The sequence below is a fragment of the Hypanus sabinus genome, chromosome X2, assembly GCF_030144855.1.
Source record: "Hypanus sabinus isolate sHypSab1 chromosome X2, sHypSab1.hap1, whole genome shotgun sequence".
In the NCBI taxonomy this organism is placed as follows: domain Eukaryota; kingdom Metazoa; phylum Chordata; class Chondrichthyes; order Myliobatiformes; family Dasyatidae; genus Hypanus; species Hypanus sabinus.
The window spans coordinates 18,791,980-18,806,935 of record NC_082739.1 but is presented as its reverse complement, the minus strand read 5'-3'; the positions used below and the strand labels follow the sequence as shown (position 1 = coordinate 18,806,935).

Sequence of the window (14,956 nt, the reverse complement as noted above, 5' to 3'; positions counted from 1 at the left end):
TTCCAAAGGTCTCAAAGAATAGCTGTTAGAAATAATAACAGCATTTTTTTTGCTATTTAAGTGTGCTTTCCTTTGCATGGCCTACCTTAAGGCAAATTGTGTTTGTGCTTATCAGTCTCTTAGGGAAGTGTCATTTTTGCAAAGAATATATCCATAAACACAACATGAATTAACAGCTTTAAGAGAATAAATGGAAACTAAATGTTTAATTACACTTTGCATATCCATATTGAAAAGCAAAGATCCCTGGTTATTGAAAGCGCTACCTAAGTGCATAAGGTTTAATTTTCAGTAAACTATTCCTATTCAGTCTTTCGTGCTGATTGATGAAGTATTTGTGAAGCTGTATTATATCAAATAGATACTTTGTTTTATTTGACGTGACCATGATGAGCACTAGTAACGTAGTCCATTAGGCTACATAAATATTGTTGCATAAATTTGAGTCTCTTGCCTTAACCTCATTAGTTAACCAGGAATCTGAAACACTTGTTCAGCATCTCTTGCATATCTAAACAAGTGTTCTTTATCAATTGTTTGATAATCTTTTATTCAATTAGTAACAAAAGATTTAAAGTATGTTTTAAAGTGGGCCACAAAGAAGCACTTTACACTCATTTTGTTTCAATACAGCAACTTTAATTACACAATATGACAAATTAGCCATGAGATAGTGAAATAAACCTTGTGAAGTTTATATTTGGAAAATTAGTCATTAGTACCACTTGAAATGATCCATTCTGACAATAAGATTTCAAGCAAGGTTTCAAACAAAAACTACTTTTTTATTTCTTTTCCTCATTTTTGTGATTTGGTCGCATAGCGGTTAGCACAATGTTATTACAGCTTGGGACATCGGAGTTTGGAATTCACTGCTGGTGTCCTCTGTAAACATATCTGTATTTTAGCTCCCATGTGCATGTGGGTGCTCCGGTTTCTTCCCACAGTCCAAAGACGTGCCGGTTAATTGGTCATTGTAAATTGTCTTGTGATTAGGCTAGAGTTAAATCGGTGGATTGTCGGGTGACGCGGCTCGAAGGGCCAGTTCCATGCTGTATCTCAACAAATAAATAAATAAATATAATCCGGATGTCACTGGCAATACCACTCTATTCATCTCAGCCATCTTCTTGAATCCCTGCAGTCCTAGTGTGAGTATTCTCAATTGTGAAACTCAGGAATTCCAGGATTTAGTGCTATTGCATTTCTAAACATAAAGGAGAACATACAAGCTATCAGAGTTGCCTGGGCCAGTAATTACAGTGCATCTTGTAGACGGTGCACATTGAAGTCAATGTGTAATCACAAAACATTCTGCAAATCACACAACACACAAAATGCTGGAGGAACTCAGCAGATCAAGCAGCATCAATGAAGAGGAAGAAACAGTCGACCTTTCAGACTGAGACCCTGCAATACAACTGGAAAGGGAGGAGGCAGAAGCCAGAATAAGGTCGGGGGGGAGGGGGCGGTAAGGAGTACAACCTGGCAGGTGATAGGTGAAACCAAATGTGGGGGAAGGTGGGTTGGAGGAGAGGGGATGAAGTGAGAAGCTGAGAGGTGATAGGTGGAAGAGGAAACGGGCTGAAAAAGGAATCTGATAGAATACAATGGACCATTGGAGAAAGAGAAGGAGGGGCACCAGAGGGAGGTGATGGACAGGTGAAGAGAAGGGGTCATTAATTTGCCAGAATAGGGAATGGGAAGAGAGAGAAGAGGGAGGGGGTGAAATTACGGGAAATTAGAGAAATTTATGTTCAGGTTGGAGGCTACCCAGATGGAATACAAGGCGTTGCTCCTCCTACCTGAGACCGGCCTCATTGTGACAATAGAAGAGCCTGATATGTCGGAATGGGAATATGAAGTTGAATTGAAATGGGCGGCCACTGGGAAAGCCAGCCCTTTGTGGCAGATGAGCAAAGGTGCTTGACGAAGTGGTCCGCCAATCTGTTTTAGGTCTCAGTGATGTAGAGGAGGCCACACTGAAAGCACCAGATACAGTAGATGACCCCAACAGATTCACAGTGAAGTGTCGCCTCACCTGGTGGGACTGTTTGGGGCTCTGAGTGGTGATGAGGGAGGTGGTGTAGGGGCAGGTATAGCACTTGCCCCACTTGCAAAGAAAAATGACAGGAATGAGATCAATGGGGCGAGACGAGTGGACAAGGGATTCACATTGAGAGCAATCCCTGTGGGAGTCACTGTATAGCAGTGATGGAGGTAATAGATATTTAGGGTAGTTGATTGGACACATATGGACCAGTAGGTGGTAGTGTTGTATCTGACCTAGAACAGGTAAATGAGCTGAAGTATTATTTGGTCACAAATCCTTCATTGAATACAAGCAGATACACACACACTGTGGATGAAACAAATTCAGTTAAAGCTGGGTTGTGTGATGGTGGGGATCCAAGGCAATGGAAGGTGGTGAATCTATATAGCATGTCTGGATGAATATGCTTGTGAATACTTGAGCCTTGGCTCGTGCACACACATGCTGGACCCCACCATTTTAAAGATGGAGATATTGTTAGAACCTTCTCTTTCCACAACCAGTCACAAATAAATGTGTTAGGATTGCAGTACTTTGATTAAATAGATCACTTAAATCTGTCTATTGCATACTCTTTTTTCCTGCCTAGCATGGATTCCTGCATTGTAGCTTCGTCAAACTACACTTTGTCAACTTGTATAGTGCCTATAAAAAGTACTCACCCTGCACGGAAGTTTTCATGTTTATTGTTTTACAATATTGAATCACAGTGGATTTAATTTGACTTTTTTGACACTGATCAACAGAAAACACTGACACAAAAGTCTTTTTTCTGTTGATCTGAGTCAAAAAAGCTAAATTAAATCCACTATGATTCAATGTTGTAAAACATGAAAACATTCAAGGGGGATGAATACTTTTTATAAGCACTGTGTATATGCTCAGTACTCTTGGCAGGCTTTTCTGCATTCACTGAACTATGGTTGATACCCTAGCTTGATAGAACTGGTACAATGAGAGAGATGCTGAGCAAAGATTGTGGTGATGTACTTTTCTACTGTTGCTAATAGCACCTTTACAAGCTTTTCATGCTTTTGTTTCAGACTTTAAGAATATTATCTCATGTTATATCTTCTAAACTGAAGACTAGATTTGGACTTGGAAATTGTACTATGGAATAGTACACAGTATCTATATGAAAGAGTGCATATTAATCACCAGCGTTTCACCATTCATCATTGTAGGACCAGACACAAAATTCAAATGCAAGGTTAATCAATAGAACAACAATAGCAAAAGCATGGTTGGCCAGCAGTTAATAATAACGAGCTATTCTACAGCACAATATATATATTTTCAGAATCGAAAGTAAGGCTATACCTTTATCAAGCAGTGGAAGTACTACAAAAAAAGATACAAAGATGATACGTTTCAGCAATCTTTTTACCTCGGCAGTGCCAAATGCAATGAGTTGAGACAAAACAAACCTGTCATGAACAGGCTGGGATATAATGTGCAGCAGGAACATTAACTTGTTGCCTTCCCTAGTTTGTTTCAGAATGTCTCATTCAATTGTGTATGGGTTTTACTTCTTGAAGACTGGTTCTTATTTTGGTTAATCCATATTTATGTTATCCATAATGTCATAACTCTAGAATAAAGATTAAAAACAGTTTCTGCCAGTTCAAACTGGTTCTCATTTTTTTCCACAGTCCAGTTGTAGCTTGGCCCAAAACGTTGACTGTTTACTCTTTTCTATCGATGCTGCCTGCCATGCTGAGTTCCCCCAGCATTTTGTCTGTATTGCTTGGATTTCCAGCATCTGCAGATTTTCTTGTGTTTGTGTATCAGTATTACAGTGGAGTTAAGGGAACTACAGAGGTCATATCCGTAATAAAAAGTGCTTCCACATATGCTTTTATTAATAGAAAAATGATCATATAGAGTGTAAATAATGCTGCAACGTTCTACTTTTTGACATTTGAGGAAACCCAATAAAAAAAATGCTGAAGTTTTAGAAGACATTGGTCAGATCACACTTGGTGTACTGTGAGCTATGTTCCACCCTTTATCAAAGAAAGGATGTGCTGGCATTGGAGAGTCCAGAGGAGGTTCACGAGAATGATCCCAGGAATGAAAGGGTTAACATTTCAGGAGCATTTGATGGCTTTGTCTCTGTACTCACTGGAGTTCAGAAGAATAAGGAGAGGTGGGATCTTATTGAAATTTATTCAATATTGAAAGGCCCAGACAGAGTCAAGTCGCTTTTTATTGTCATTTCGACCATAAACTGCTGGTACAGTACACAGTAAAAACAAAACAACGTTCCTCCAGGACCATGGTGCTGCATGAAACAACACAAAACTACACTAGACTATGTGAGACAACTCAAGGCTACACTACGTAAACACAACACAAAAACTACACTAGACTACAGACCTGCACAGGACTCCATAAAGTGCACAAAACAGTGCAGGGCAGTATAATAATTAATTAATTAATGGCTTGGGGGAAGAAACTGTTGCACAGTCTGGTTGTGAGAGCTCGAATGCTTCAGTACCTTTTGCCAGATGGCAGGAGGGAGAAGAGTTTGTGTGAGGGGTGCGTGGGGTCTTTCACAATGCTGTTAGCTTTGCGAGTGTGGTGTGTGGTGTAAATGTCTGTAATGGCGGGAAGAGAGACCCTGATTATCTTCTCAGCTGATCTCACTATCCGCTGCTGAGTTTTGCGATCCGAGACGGTGCAATTCCCGAACTAGGCAGTGATGCAGCTGCTCAGGATGCTCTCGATACATCCTCTGTAGAATGTGGTGAGGATGGGGGGATGGGGATGGACTTTCCTCAGCCTACATAGTCCTGTATAGGATGTTTCCTATAGTGGCGGAGTCTGGGACCAAGCACAGGACACAGCCTTAGAATACAAGGACATCCCTTTAGAACAGAGATGCGGAAGAATTTCTTCAGCTAGTGGGTGGTGAATCTGTGGAACTTATTGTCATTGAAGCTAAGTCATTGGGTATATTTGAAGCAGAGGTTCATAGGCCCTTGTTTAGTAAGCGCTTCACTGGTTACAAAAACAAAGCAGGAAAATGGGGTTGAGAGGGATAATAAATTAGCCATGATGGAATGATGGGAGCAGACTCGATGGGCCAAATGACCTAATTCTGCTCCTATGTCTTATGGTCTTGTAGCTCTGAAAGTTATTTTCCTTCAAATGCCAATCCAATTCAATTTTTAAATTCCTGAATGACTATATTCACTCCATTCACAATATCTACATCCAAAATGATCATGTACACCTCAAATTTAGCTCATACTTGGAAACACATTGATTTTATTGACCAGATTGAGACTATTTGGCCGATTACTACTTCATCAGTCTTGCGATGAAACACATTTAGTTTTGCAGTCTTTATTTCTGCACTACAGGAAATCCATAGTATTCAGGTACCTTTTCAATTGCTCTTTAAAATTAAGAATACTTAAGGTACCTGTATCAGCTTTCACCACTTTCTCCCCCGGTAGAATGTTCTAGATCCCAATAAACGGCAAATAATTTTCTCGATTTTTTTTGCCTATTATTTTGAATCTATGACCTCTGGTTACCAGATCATTCACCACAGGAGATGGATTGTCTCTCACTTAATGAAAACTCATTCGACTGAAACTATTTCTATTACAGTCGCCTTCTGTCACTTTTTCCTGGTAACATTATGGTTAACAAGTTGTAGCTAAGGACATTATAGTTTTCCCGTAGTTTAGTATGAATTCTCCATGAGAGAGCTAGCAGAGAAGTGACTAGTACAAGAAACATTGTTCAAATGCATTTTCAAAAAGTACAATTACCTTGCTTCTTCACTACTCTTGTAGTCAGTTTCAGACTTGTTTCCATCAAAGTTATTTTCAACTTCTGCTTCTTCCAGACTATCATAGAGATTCTCATCATCATCTCCATTCTCTATATTAAATTTAATGTCAAAAGTCCGAAAAACCAATTCTTCATTTTTCTGAATGCGATGTTTCAGCTCCAATTGGTATTGTTCCTCTTGAATTAAACTGTCAGAATCAGACTCCAGTGAGTCATATAAATTTAAGTGAAAAGCATCTCCTTCCTCCAGTGGAAGTGGCCTAGCTGGCACCTCTTTCGATTGTATAAAAGTCTCTTGGTTAAAATGCATTCTGTTCAGTGTTGGATTCTTATTTGCATCCATTGTTATCATTTCCTAGATGGTGAAGCAATTTTATTGATATTCCATTGTAAAGAATCACAGGAAATAATCAGAATTAATGCCTGTATCAAGAGGATTTTCTTGATTTCATCATTTGCATAGGAAAGTCACATCTTGGGTAATGTTGAGATATTCGTCTGCAACTGTTTTTAGCTGTTGAATAAAGATAAAATAAAAAGAAAATTAAACCATGAAATTTAACATAAAAATGCTGATGCGAGAAATCTGAAATAGAAATTGAAAATTCTGGAAGTATTTAGTGGGACAGACAGCAGAGGAACAGAGTTAACATTTCAGGTCGAAGAGCTTTGTCAAACCCTACATTTAACAAAGGGTCCTCGTCCCAAGATGTTAACTCTATTTCCCCTTCTGTAGATGCTGCTTGATCTGCTGAATGTTTCCTTGATTAACTTGTGAATGTATTCAAATAGTGATTACAAAGCAGACTAAAATAGGAAGCTAATATGGTAAGAAAAGTCAGAAAGTCCTCCCAGTCAATTGTAGTAAAATACACTACATCCAAATTTTATTCCAATTGACTTCAACCTGCTGCTTCTACTATATAGTGTGTTTAGCATTACTAACAAAGGAAGAACTTCAAGGTGTAATTTTTTTCTAAAATATTCTATCACATATAATATTTATAACATTCAACCAGAATAGATAACTTTAGATTTTAGAGAGTCCCTCACATTAGAGCACATGTACTGTACTTTTACCTCCATTGGCTTTCATTTTAATTTATGAAGTAGAAAACAATTAACTAGAATATATGCAACACACACAAATTGCTGGAGGAACTCAGCAGGCCAAGCAGCATCTATGGAAAAAACAGTACAGTCGATGTTTCAGGCCAAGACCTTCGGCAGGACTGGAGAGAAAAGGATGACAACTAGATGTAAAAGGTGGGGGAAGGAAGAGAGAAACACAAGGTGATAGGGGGGAGGGATGAAGTAAAGAGCTAGGAAGTTGATTTGTGAAAGAGAAATGGGGGTGGGGAAGGTGCCATCTGATGAGAGAGGACAAAAAGCCATAGGAAAAAGAAAAGGGGGAGGAGCACCAGAGGGAGGCGATGGGCAGGCAAGGAGATAAGGTGAGAGGGGGAAAAGGGGATGGGGAATAGTGAAGGAGAAGAAGGAGGGGCAATACCAGAAGTTCGAGAAATCGAAGTTCATGCTATCAGGTTGGAGGCAACCAGATGGAATATAAGGTGTTGTTCCTCCAACCTGAGTGTGGCCCCATCACGACAGTAGGGGAGGCCATGGATTGACATATCAGAATGGGAATGGGAAGTGGAATTAAAATAGCCTTTTAAATATTTCTCATTATTCACTCCTGAGCTACAAAAAAAGGTCATTGGAGTGTTCTGAGAGCAAGGCCTCAGGACCTTCACATGAGGACTTATTACCACTTGCAGTCTTAATCATTCGGAATCAAGGCAGGGTTGACCTGTGGGTCAATAAATGTCATGAAGACAACAGATGAATGCAAAAATGGAACAGTGAGTTGTATGGGTGTAGACTGGCATACAGCCGTGGGGTTGGAGGCAAATACATCTGTTCCATCAGCTCAAGGATTTGTATTTTACTGTTGGACCAGGCAGTGAGACCAACAGTGGAGCAGGAGGGTACAGATTTCTCGTGCATCTCTGATTTCCCTATTTTAGTACCTCAGTGGAAGCTTTGAAGTAAACTGACCATCAAGAACAATTTCCCTGGGATCACCAAAAGTTAATACATTTTGATCCAGTAAAGTTTCAGTCATAGACACAAACATCTATCAGTTCTAGCAAAGGTTAAGTGACAGTCTGTTCTCTTCATAGATACCAAGAGGTTTGTTTTTTTCCAGCTGATTTGTTTTCTTCTCCCTATTTAAAATAAAAACCGCTTGCTTCCTTGAATTTCACCATAAGTATCACCAGATCTTAAGAAATAATTCTAGAGTCTATTGGTATAATAGAATCTAACACTGAATTTTAAACAAAAACAAAACAGAATAAAAGTTCTGCTGTTAGATTTCCTGACTTCTTGTGGTGACACTTCTGCAGAAATTAAAGAAACAATTGAAGTTCATCCTCAGTACATTTTACGCCTCTAAACTTACACAAGTATGATATTTTTGGGTGTCAATCCAGTCAACCCTCACAATACACTTTAACAACGGTTAGCAAAAGAACTTTCCTTGCCAGTACTTCAATACTTATATGCCTTCTCTGAACGAGATTATCAATTTAATGTTAATTTGCAAACAAAAGTTGTATGGTTTATATGAAGATGCTACAATCACTAGGAACTCAAGAAAATTTTAAAATCACAGTAGATTCAAAACCAATTCAAAATGTCACTTCCACAACTTCAAGTCTTTGAAATTTACATAACCATTGCCAAATCTTGAATGGGGTACATTGCTTTATGAAACTTAAGCATTACACTTTATTATAGGCTGCTATTTCATCTAGGCAGTACACTAACTAATTTGAATATCATCACTAAACTTACAAGTTGTCAACCTATCACTACCAAGCAATTCATAATTATTTTATTGAAACCAATATCAACATTACTGGCATAATAACGTCCTAACATACAATGACATTTTAGTCTAGAAATGTGTACCTTTAACATGATTAAATTTGTCCTGTGAGTAACAAAGCCATGCTCCGAAAATTTGGGTGACAGCCTGCAAGAGTATTCAGTTCTGACAAGAATAGTACCTGTGTCTGTTGAGTTAAAGGCCAATTGCCCATTAGATCAGTGTATTTCTCTTGGTCGTACCAATACTTGCTCATAGTAAAACAGGTTGCTATCATGGAAAAACCAGGAGCATTGTCTGCTGTATGTAACATTGTATGAAAAAAGGGGTGTCCTACATGTTGAATATTAAAAAGAGAGTAGTTTATTACATTACATTGGTATAATGGTTCAATATAATTTTAGATGAAAATCAACAAAACAAAAAACACCACATGCAAAAGCACTGCAAAGCTAAAATCAAAAAGTATGCTAGGAAAGGATTGTTACAATCAGTTACCATCTTACATTTATCACTGTGATACAGTCTTACACAAATTGCATAAAAAAAAACTGCCTTTATGACTGGAGTATGGCATTGTGCAAATGTGCCAATGCTTAACCCATTCCTGAAAAATTGTATTTAAAGTAAATGGGATATGTGGTTCCTGAGTTTCATCCCCTACAGCAAAACTGAAATTACCTTATCAAGGTATCAAATTGCATGGTCATGTGTCCTGTTCTTTTCCCAACCTTTGACATGATTGGTCACATAATTTTCCTCCTATAGCTCCTCCATAGTTTTTGCCAAGAAACTTCGCAATGACTTCATTTGCCACAGCTAGTCTAGAATCCCTCAAGATCTACAGTGTTCTCTTCTATTTATCATGCGTATGTTGAGTCTTGGTAACGTAACATGAAAAATAAAACAAAACACCTAGAACTGCCACACCACTATCTGTCAAATCCTCTGACAAATCCAGTTTTTCACATTATCCCTTCAGTAGTGAATGAGACAAAATGTTTGCAACAATTAGGAAAATTAAAACCAATTATGTTAGACTCCATTTACAACTCAGATCTTGATTTAATTTTTCTTCCTAGCCAACAACTGAGGGTGAATCAAATCGTAAAACCATCACACATTATACTGAACTTCCCTATCAACAAGATGTGCAAGATATCAACAAGATTTTTAAGAATTTTTATTCTGAATTGTATAAATCAGAATCACAAAATGATAATGTCAAGATAGAAAGGTTTTTATCACAAATAACTCTTCCAAAATTAAATATAGAAGAACAGAAGGGATTAGATATGCCTTTTACATTGAAGGAGGTCGAAGAAGCCCTAGGATCACTTCAAAGTAATAAATCTCCAGGAGAAGATGGTTTTCCGCCTGAATTTTATAAAAAGTTTAAAGATTTATTAATTCCTCCTTTTATGGAGTTAATACATCAAGCAGAAAGAATGCATAAACTTCCAGGATCTTTTTCGACAGCTATTTTAATACTATTGCCAAAAAAAGATAGAGATCTTTTAAAGCCAGCATTATATAGACCTATTTCTTTATTAAACACTGATTATAAAATAATAGCAAAAATCTTATCTAACAGATTATCTAAATACTTACCAAAATTAGTACATATAGATCAAACAGAATTTATTAAAAATAGACAATCGGCAGATAATGTAACTCGGTTATTTAGTATAATTCATTTGGTGCAAAAGAGGGAGGAAATGAGTGTGGCAGTTGCTTTAGATGCAAAAAAAGCATTTGATAGATTGGAATGGGATTTTTTATTTAAGGTATTGGAAAAATATGGATTAGGAGTATCTTTTATTAAAAGGATTAAAACCTTAAATACTAATCCCAAAGCTAAAGTAGTGACAAATGGTCAAATTTCAACATCATTTCAGTTAACAAGGTCAACTAGGCAAGGTTGTCCATTATCACCTGCTTTATTTGAGTTGGCGATAGAACCATTAGCTGAATTAATTAGAATGGACCCAGATATTAAGGGTTTCAGAGTTAATCAGGAAGAATACAAGATTAACTTATTTGCTGATGATGTTCTGCTTTATTTAACAAACCCATTGCACTCGTTGCATAAATTATCCTATAGATTAGAAGAATATGGGAAAATATCAGGTTATAAAATAAATTGGGATAAAAGTGAAATTTTACCTCTTACTAAAGGAGATTATAGTCAATGTCGATTAATAACTCAATTTAGATGGCCGGCAAATGGTATAAAATATTTAAGTATAAGAGTTGATAATGATATAAAGAACTTATATAAATTAAATTACTTACCATTATTGAGAAAAATTCAAGAAGATTTTGATAAATGGATGGTATTACCAATAACATTAGTAGGTAGAGTAAATACCATAAAAATGAATATATTCCCTAGACTACAATACTTATTTCAATCACTACCAATACATCTACCCCAGAAGTTTTTTCAAGAGTTAAATAAATATGTGAGGAAGTTTCTTTGGAAAGGTAAGATGTCAAGAATATCGTTGGAAAAATTGACATGGAAATTTGATCTAGGAGGGTTACAACTTCCAAATTTTAAGAATTATTATAAAGCAAATCAACTTAGATTTATTGTATCTTTTTTTGAGAGAGATAGACCGCCATGGATTGGAATAGAACTAGATAAAATAGGAGAAAATACACCAGAAGATTTTATATATAAAATTGAATAAATAAATATCAGAAAGAATTTATAAAAATTGCACTGGCAGTAGCCAAAAAGGCTATTGCAGTTACTTGGAAATCGGATACATACTAAAGTATAGATCGTTGGAAGAATTAAATTTACAGCTGTATTCCACTTGAAAAAATTACTTATAATTTAAGAGATAAATATGAGGCATTTTTGAAAATTTGGCACCCTTATTTACAAAAGACAGGATTGAATATAATGGTGCTCCGAAGATAAAATAATTGGTTATTTGGGGAAAGAAAGAAATATATATATTTAAGTTATTATGAACTCCATGGAGCATGTGGGGATCTCCCGATATCCAGGCACTCTTTCTTTCTTTTTTCTATAGGGATGTTAGGGGGAAGGGGTTAAGGGGAGGGGGGAAGGGTTTATATATTTTTACATATTTTTTCTTTCTGTAATTATTTGAAAACTCAATAAAAAAAAGTTTAAAAAAAAAACAAGATGTGCTACTTTCAACACATCTCTGTCCAGGCTTTCCATACACTTGTAACTCAAATTCTCCACCACATCCATAGTTAGCTGGTATGAGGGGAATAAATCAGTTAGACTAATTGTTCATCTTCACATCAAGACAGAATGTAAAAGTTTGGAAAAGCAAGAGACTGCAGATGCTGGAATTTTGTGAAAACAAAAAAACCTGGTAAATTACATTATGTGCTTGTGATGTGGCCTCCTTGACAGTGACGAGAGCAAGTGTAGACTAGGTGATCAGCTTACAGAGCACCTGCACTCGAACTTCCCGTGGCATTTAATTTCAACTCACCTCATTCTGTGCTTGGCCTTTACCATTCCCACAGTGCACACAAATGCAGACTCAAAGAACACCATTTCATATTCCTCTTAGATAGCCAACAAGTCAGTGGTATGGACAGTGAATTTTCCACTTTCAGATAACCCCCTCACTTTCCCACTCCTACCCTTGGCCTCCACAGCTGCCCGTATCAGAGTTCCACAGGTTCACCACTCTCTGGTTCTTTCTTCTGCCTCTCTCCTTTCTTGAAGAGTGGAGTGACATTTGCAATTTTCCAGATTCTGGAACCATTCTAGAATCTAATCATTCTTGAAAGATCATTACTAATGCCTCCACAATCTCTTCAACCACCTCTTTCAGAGCCCTGGCATGCACACCATTTGATCCAGGTGACTTATTTACCTTATTTAAATCTCTTATTATAGATAGAATAGATTCATAGAAAATATGGCACAAAACAGGCCCTTTGACCCATCTAGTCTGTGCTGAACCATTTAAACGGCCTACTCCAATTAACCTGCACCAGAACCATAAGCCATCCATGTACCTATCCAATACCCCTATCTATACCTCTCATAATTATCTATATCTTGATCAAATCTCTGTTCAATCTTCTATGTCCTAAGAAATAAAGTCTACCTATGACGCCATTTTCAATGAAAGATGATCCTGTATTCCAAGATCCATTTATTCTATCGCACTCCTCTGTTCCCTACTATTCAACATATAAGACCTACCCTGGGTGGTCCTACCAAAGTGCAGTGCAGCACCTCGCACTTGTCTGTATTAACTTCCATCTGCCATTTTTCAGCCGAATTTTCTAGCTGGTACCAATTCCGCTGCAAACTCTGATTGTCACTGTCTGCTACACCCCTAATCTTTGGTGTCAGCTGTAAATTTTCTGATCCAGTTTACATTATCATCCAGATATCTGATATAGCTAGCAAACAACAATGGAATCAGCACTGATTCTCTGTGGCACACCGCTAGTCACAGGTCTCTAGAGGGGCAACCATCTACTACCACTCTCTGGCCTCTCCCACAAAGCTAATGTCTAATCAAATTTACTATCTCATCTTGAATGTCAAGCTACTGAATCTTCCTGACCAACCTGCCATGCAGGACCTTGTCAAATACCTTGCTAAAATCTATGTAGATAACATTCACTGCTTTGCCTTCATCAACTTTCCTGGTAACTTCCTCGAAGAACTCTAGAAGATTGGTTAGACATGACTTACCAGGCACAAAGCCATGTGACTATCCTGAATCATTCCATGTCTATCCAAATACTCATTTACTCCCTTAGAGTACCTTCCAATAACTTTCCCATGACTGATGTCAGGATTTTTAGAGCAGTTTTTAAACAGCGGAAAAACATTAGCTATCCTCCAATCCTCTGGTACCTCACCAGTCACTAAGGATGATTTAAATATCTCTGCTCGGCCCCTGCAATTTCTGCACTTGCCTCCCAGTGTCCAAGGGAACACCTTGTCAGGACTTGGGGATTTACCCACCCTAGTTTACTCAAGACAGCAAACACCTCCTCCTCTGTAATCTGTATAGGGTCCATGACCTCACTGCTGCTTTGCCTCACTTCTATAGACTTAACGGATTTCTTGCATCTGCACTTACTCAGGAGACAGACCCTTTCCATCACCTGAGTAAATACAGATGCAAAAAATTAATTTAAGGTCTCCTCCATTTCCTTCGCTTCTATAGAAAGATTACCATTCTGATCTACCACAGGACCAATTTTGCCCCTTGCTTTCCTTTTGCTCTGAATACATCTATAGAATCCCTTAGGATTCTCCTTCACTTTGTTTCCTTGGGTATCCTCATGCCTTCTTTTGGCCCTCCTGATTTCTTTATTTTGTTCTTTTGCATATCTTATACTCCATAAGTACCTCATTTGTTCCTACCTGCCTTTTTTTCTTAATCAGAGTTTCACTATCTCTTGAAAACCAAGGTTCCCTAGCCCTGTTATCTTTACATTTAATGTTGACCAGCGTATCATTTCAATATTACACTATTGAAGGCCTCTTACTTAACACATACACCTCTGCCAGAAAACAGCCTGTCCCAATCCACATTTACGTGATCCTTTCTAATACCATCAGAATTGGCCTTTCTTCAAATTAGAATCTTGATCAACTGACCAGACATATCTTAGTTTGAAACTAATGGCACTGTGATCACCAGACGCAAAACTTCTGTCATCTGTCCTGTCTCGTTCCCCTATAGCGGATCAAGTATCCCAAGTCTCTCGTTGGGACTTCTGTGCACTAATTAAGGAAACTTTCCTGAACGCATTTGACAAACCCTACCCCATCTAGTCCTTTTACTGGGAGTACCAGTCAATACGTGGAAAGTTAAAATCACCTACTATAACAACCTTACACGTTTGTTGCAACAGAGTGCAATCTCTCTACAAATCTGTTCCTCTGCGAACTGTTGGGTCGTCTATAATATAGCCCCGTTAACGCGGTCATACCTATCGTATTCATCAGTTCTACCCATAAAGCAAAACACTGCAGTGATTTATCTTTTGAGTTGGATAGTTAGGAACTTGTCCCCGCTTCATTGACCCTCTCACGGTCCCAGAGCAGTTAGTGCGCAGGCGCAACGGCGCATCCAGTAAGTGGCGGCGAGATTCTGGATCCTCGCTGCGGGAGTTCAAGTTTAACTAACGCCACACATCACGGCCATTCTGCTGACTTTTACTCCGACCGA

The 14,956-nt window shown here is 38.0% G+C and overlaps 1 protein-coding gene across 4 annotated transcripts in view; it reads right to left on the bottom strand.

Annotated features, from left to right (window-relative positions):
* The window catches only part of jhy (junctional cadherin complex regulator), a 67,605-nt gene that overhangs the window by 52,511 nt on the left and 138 nt on the right, over positions 1 to 14,956 (bottom strand). Inside the window, exons 2-3 of one of the 4 annotated variants that reach the window (XM_059957099.1) lie at positions 8,935 to 9,086; positions 5,839 to 6,374 (exon numbers count right to left, since the gene is read on the bottom strand). In XM_059957099.1, coding sequence (XP_059813082.1) covers positions 5,839 to 6,212 — 374 coding nt within the window. In that variant the 5' untranslated portion in view covers positions 6,213 to 6,374; positions 8,935 to 9,086. Of the gene's footprint in view, positions 1 to 5,838; positions 6,375 to 8,934; positions 9,087 to 12,238; positions 14,600 to 14,717; positions 14,865 to 14,956 lie in introns of those variants that run through there. The other 3 variants (XM_059957097.1, XM_059957100.1, XM_059957098.1) reach the window with 3 other exon arrangements.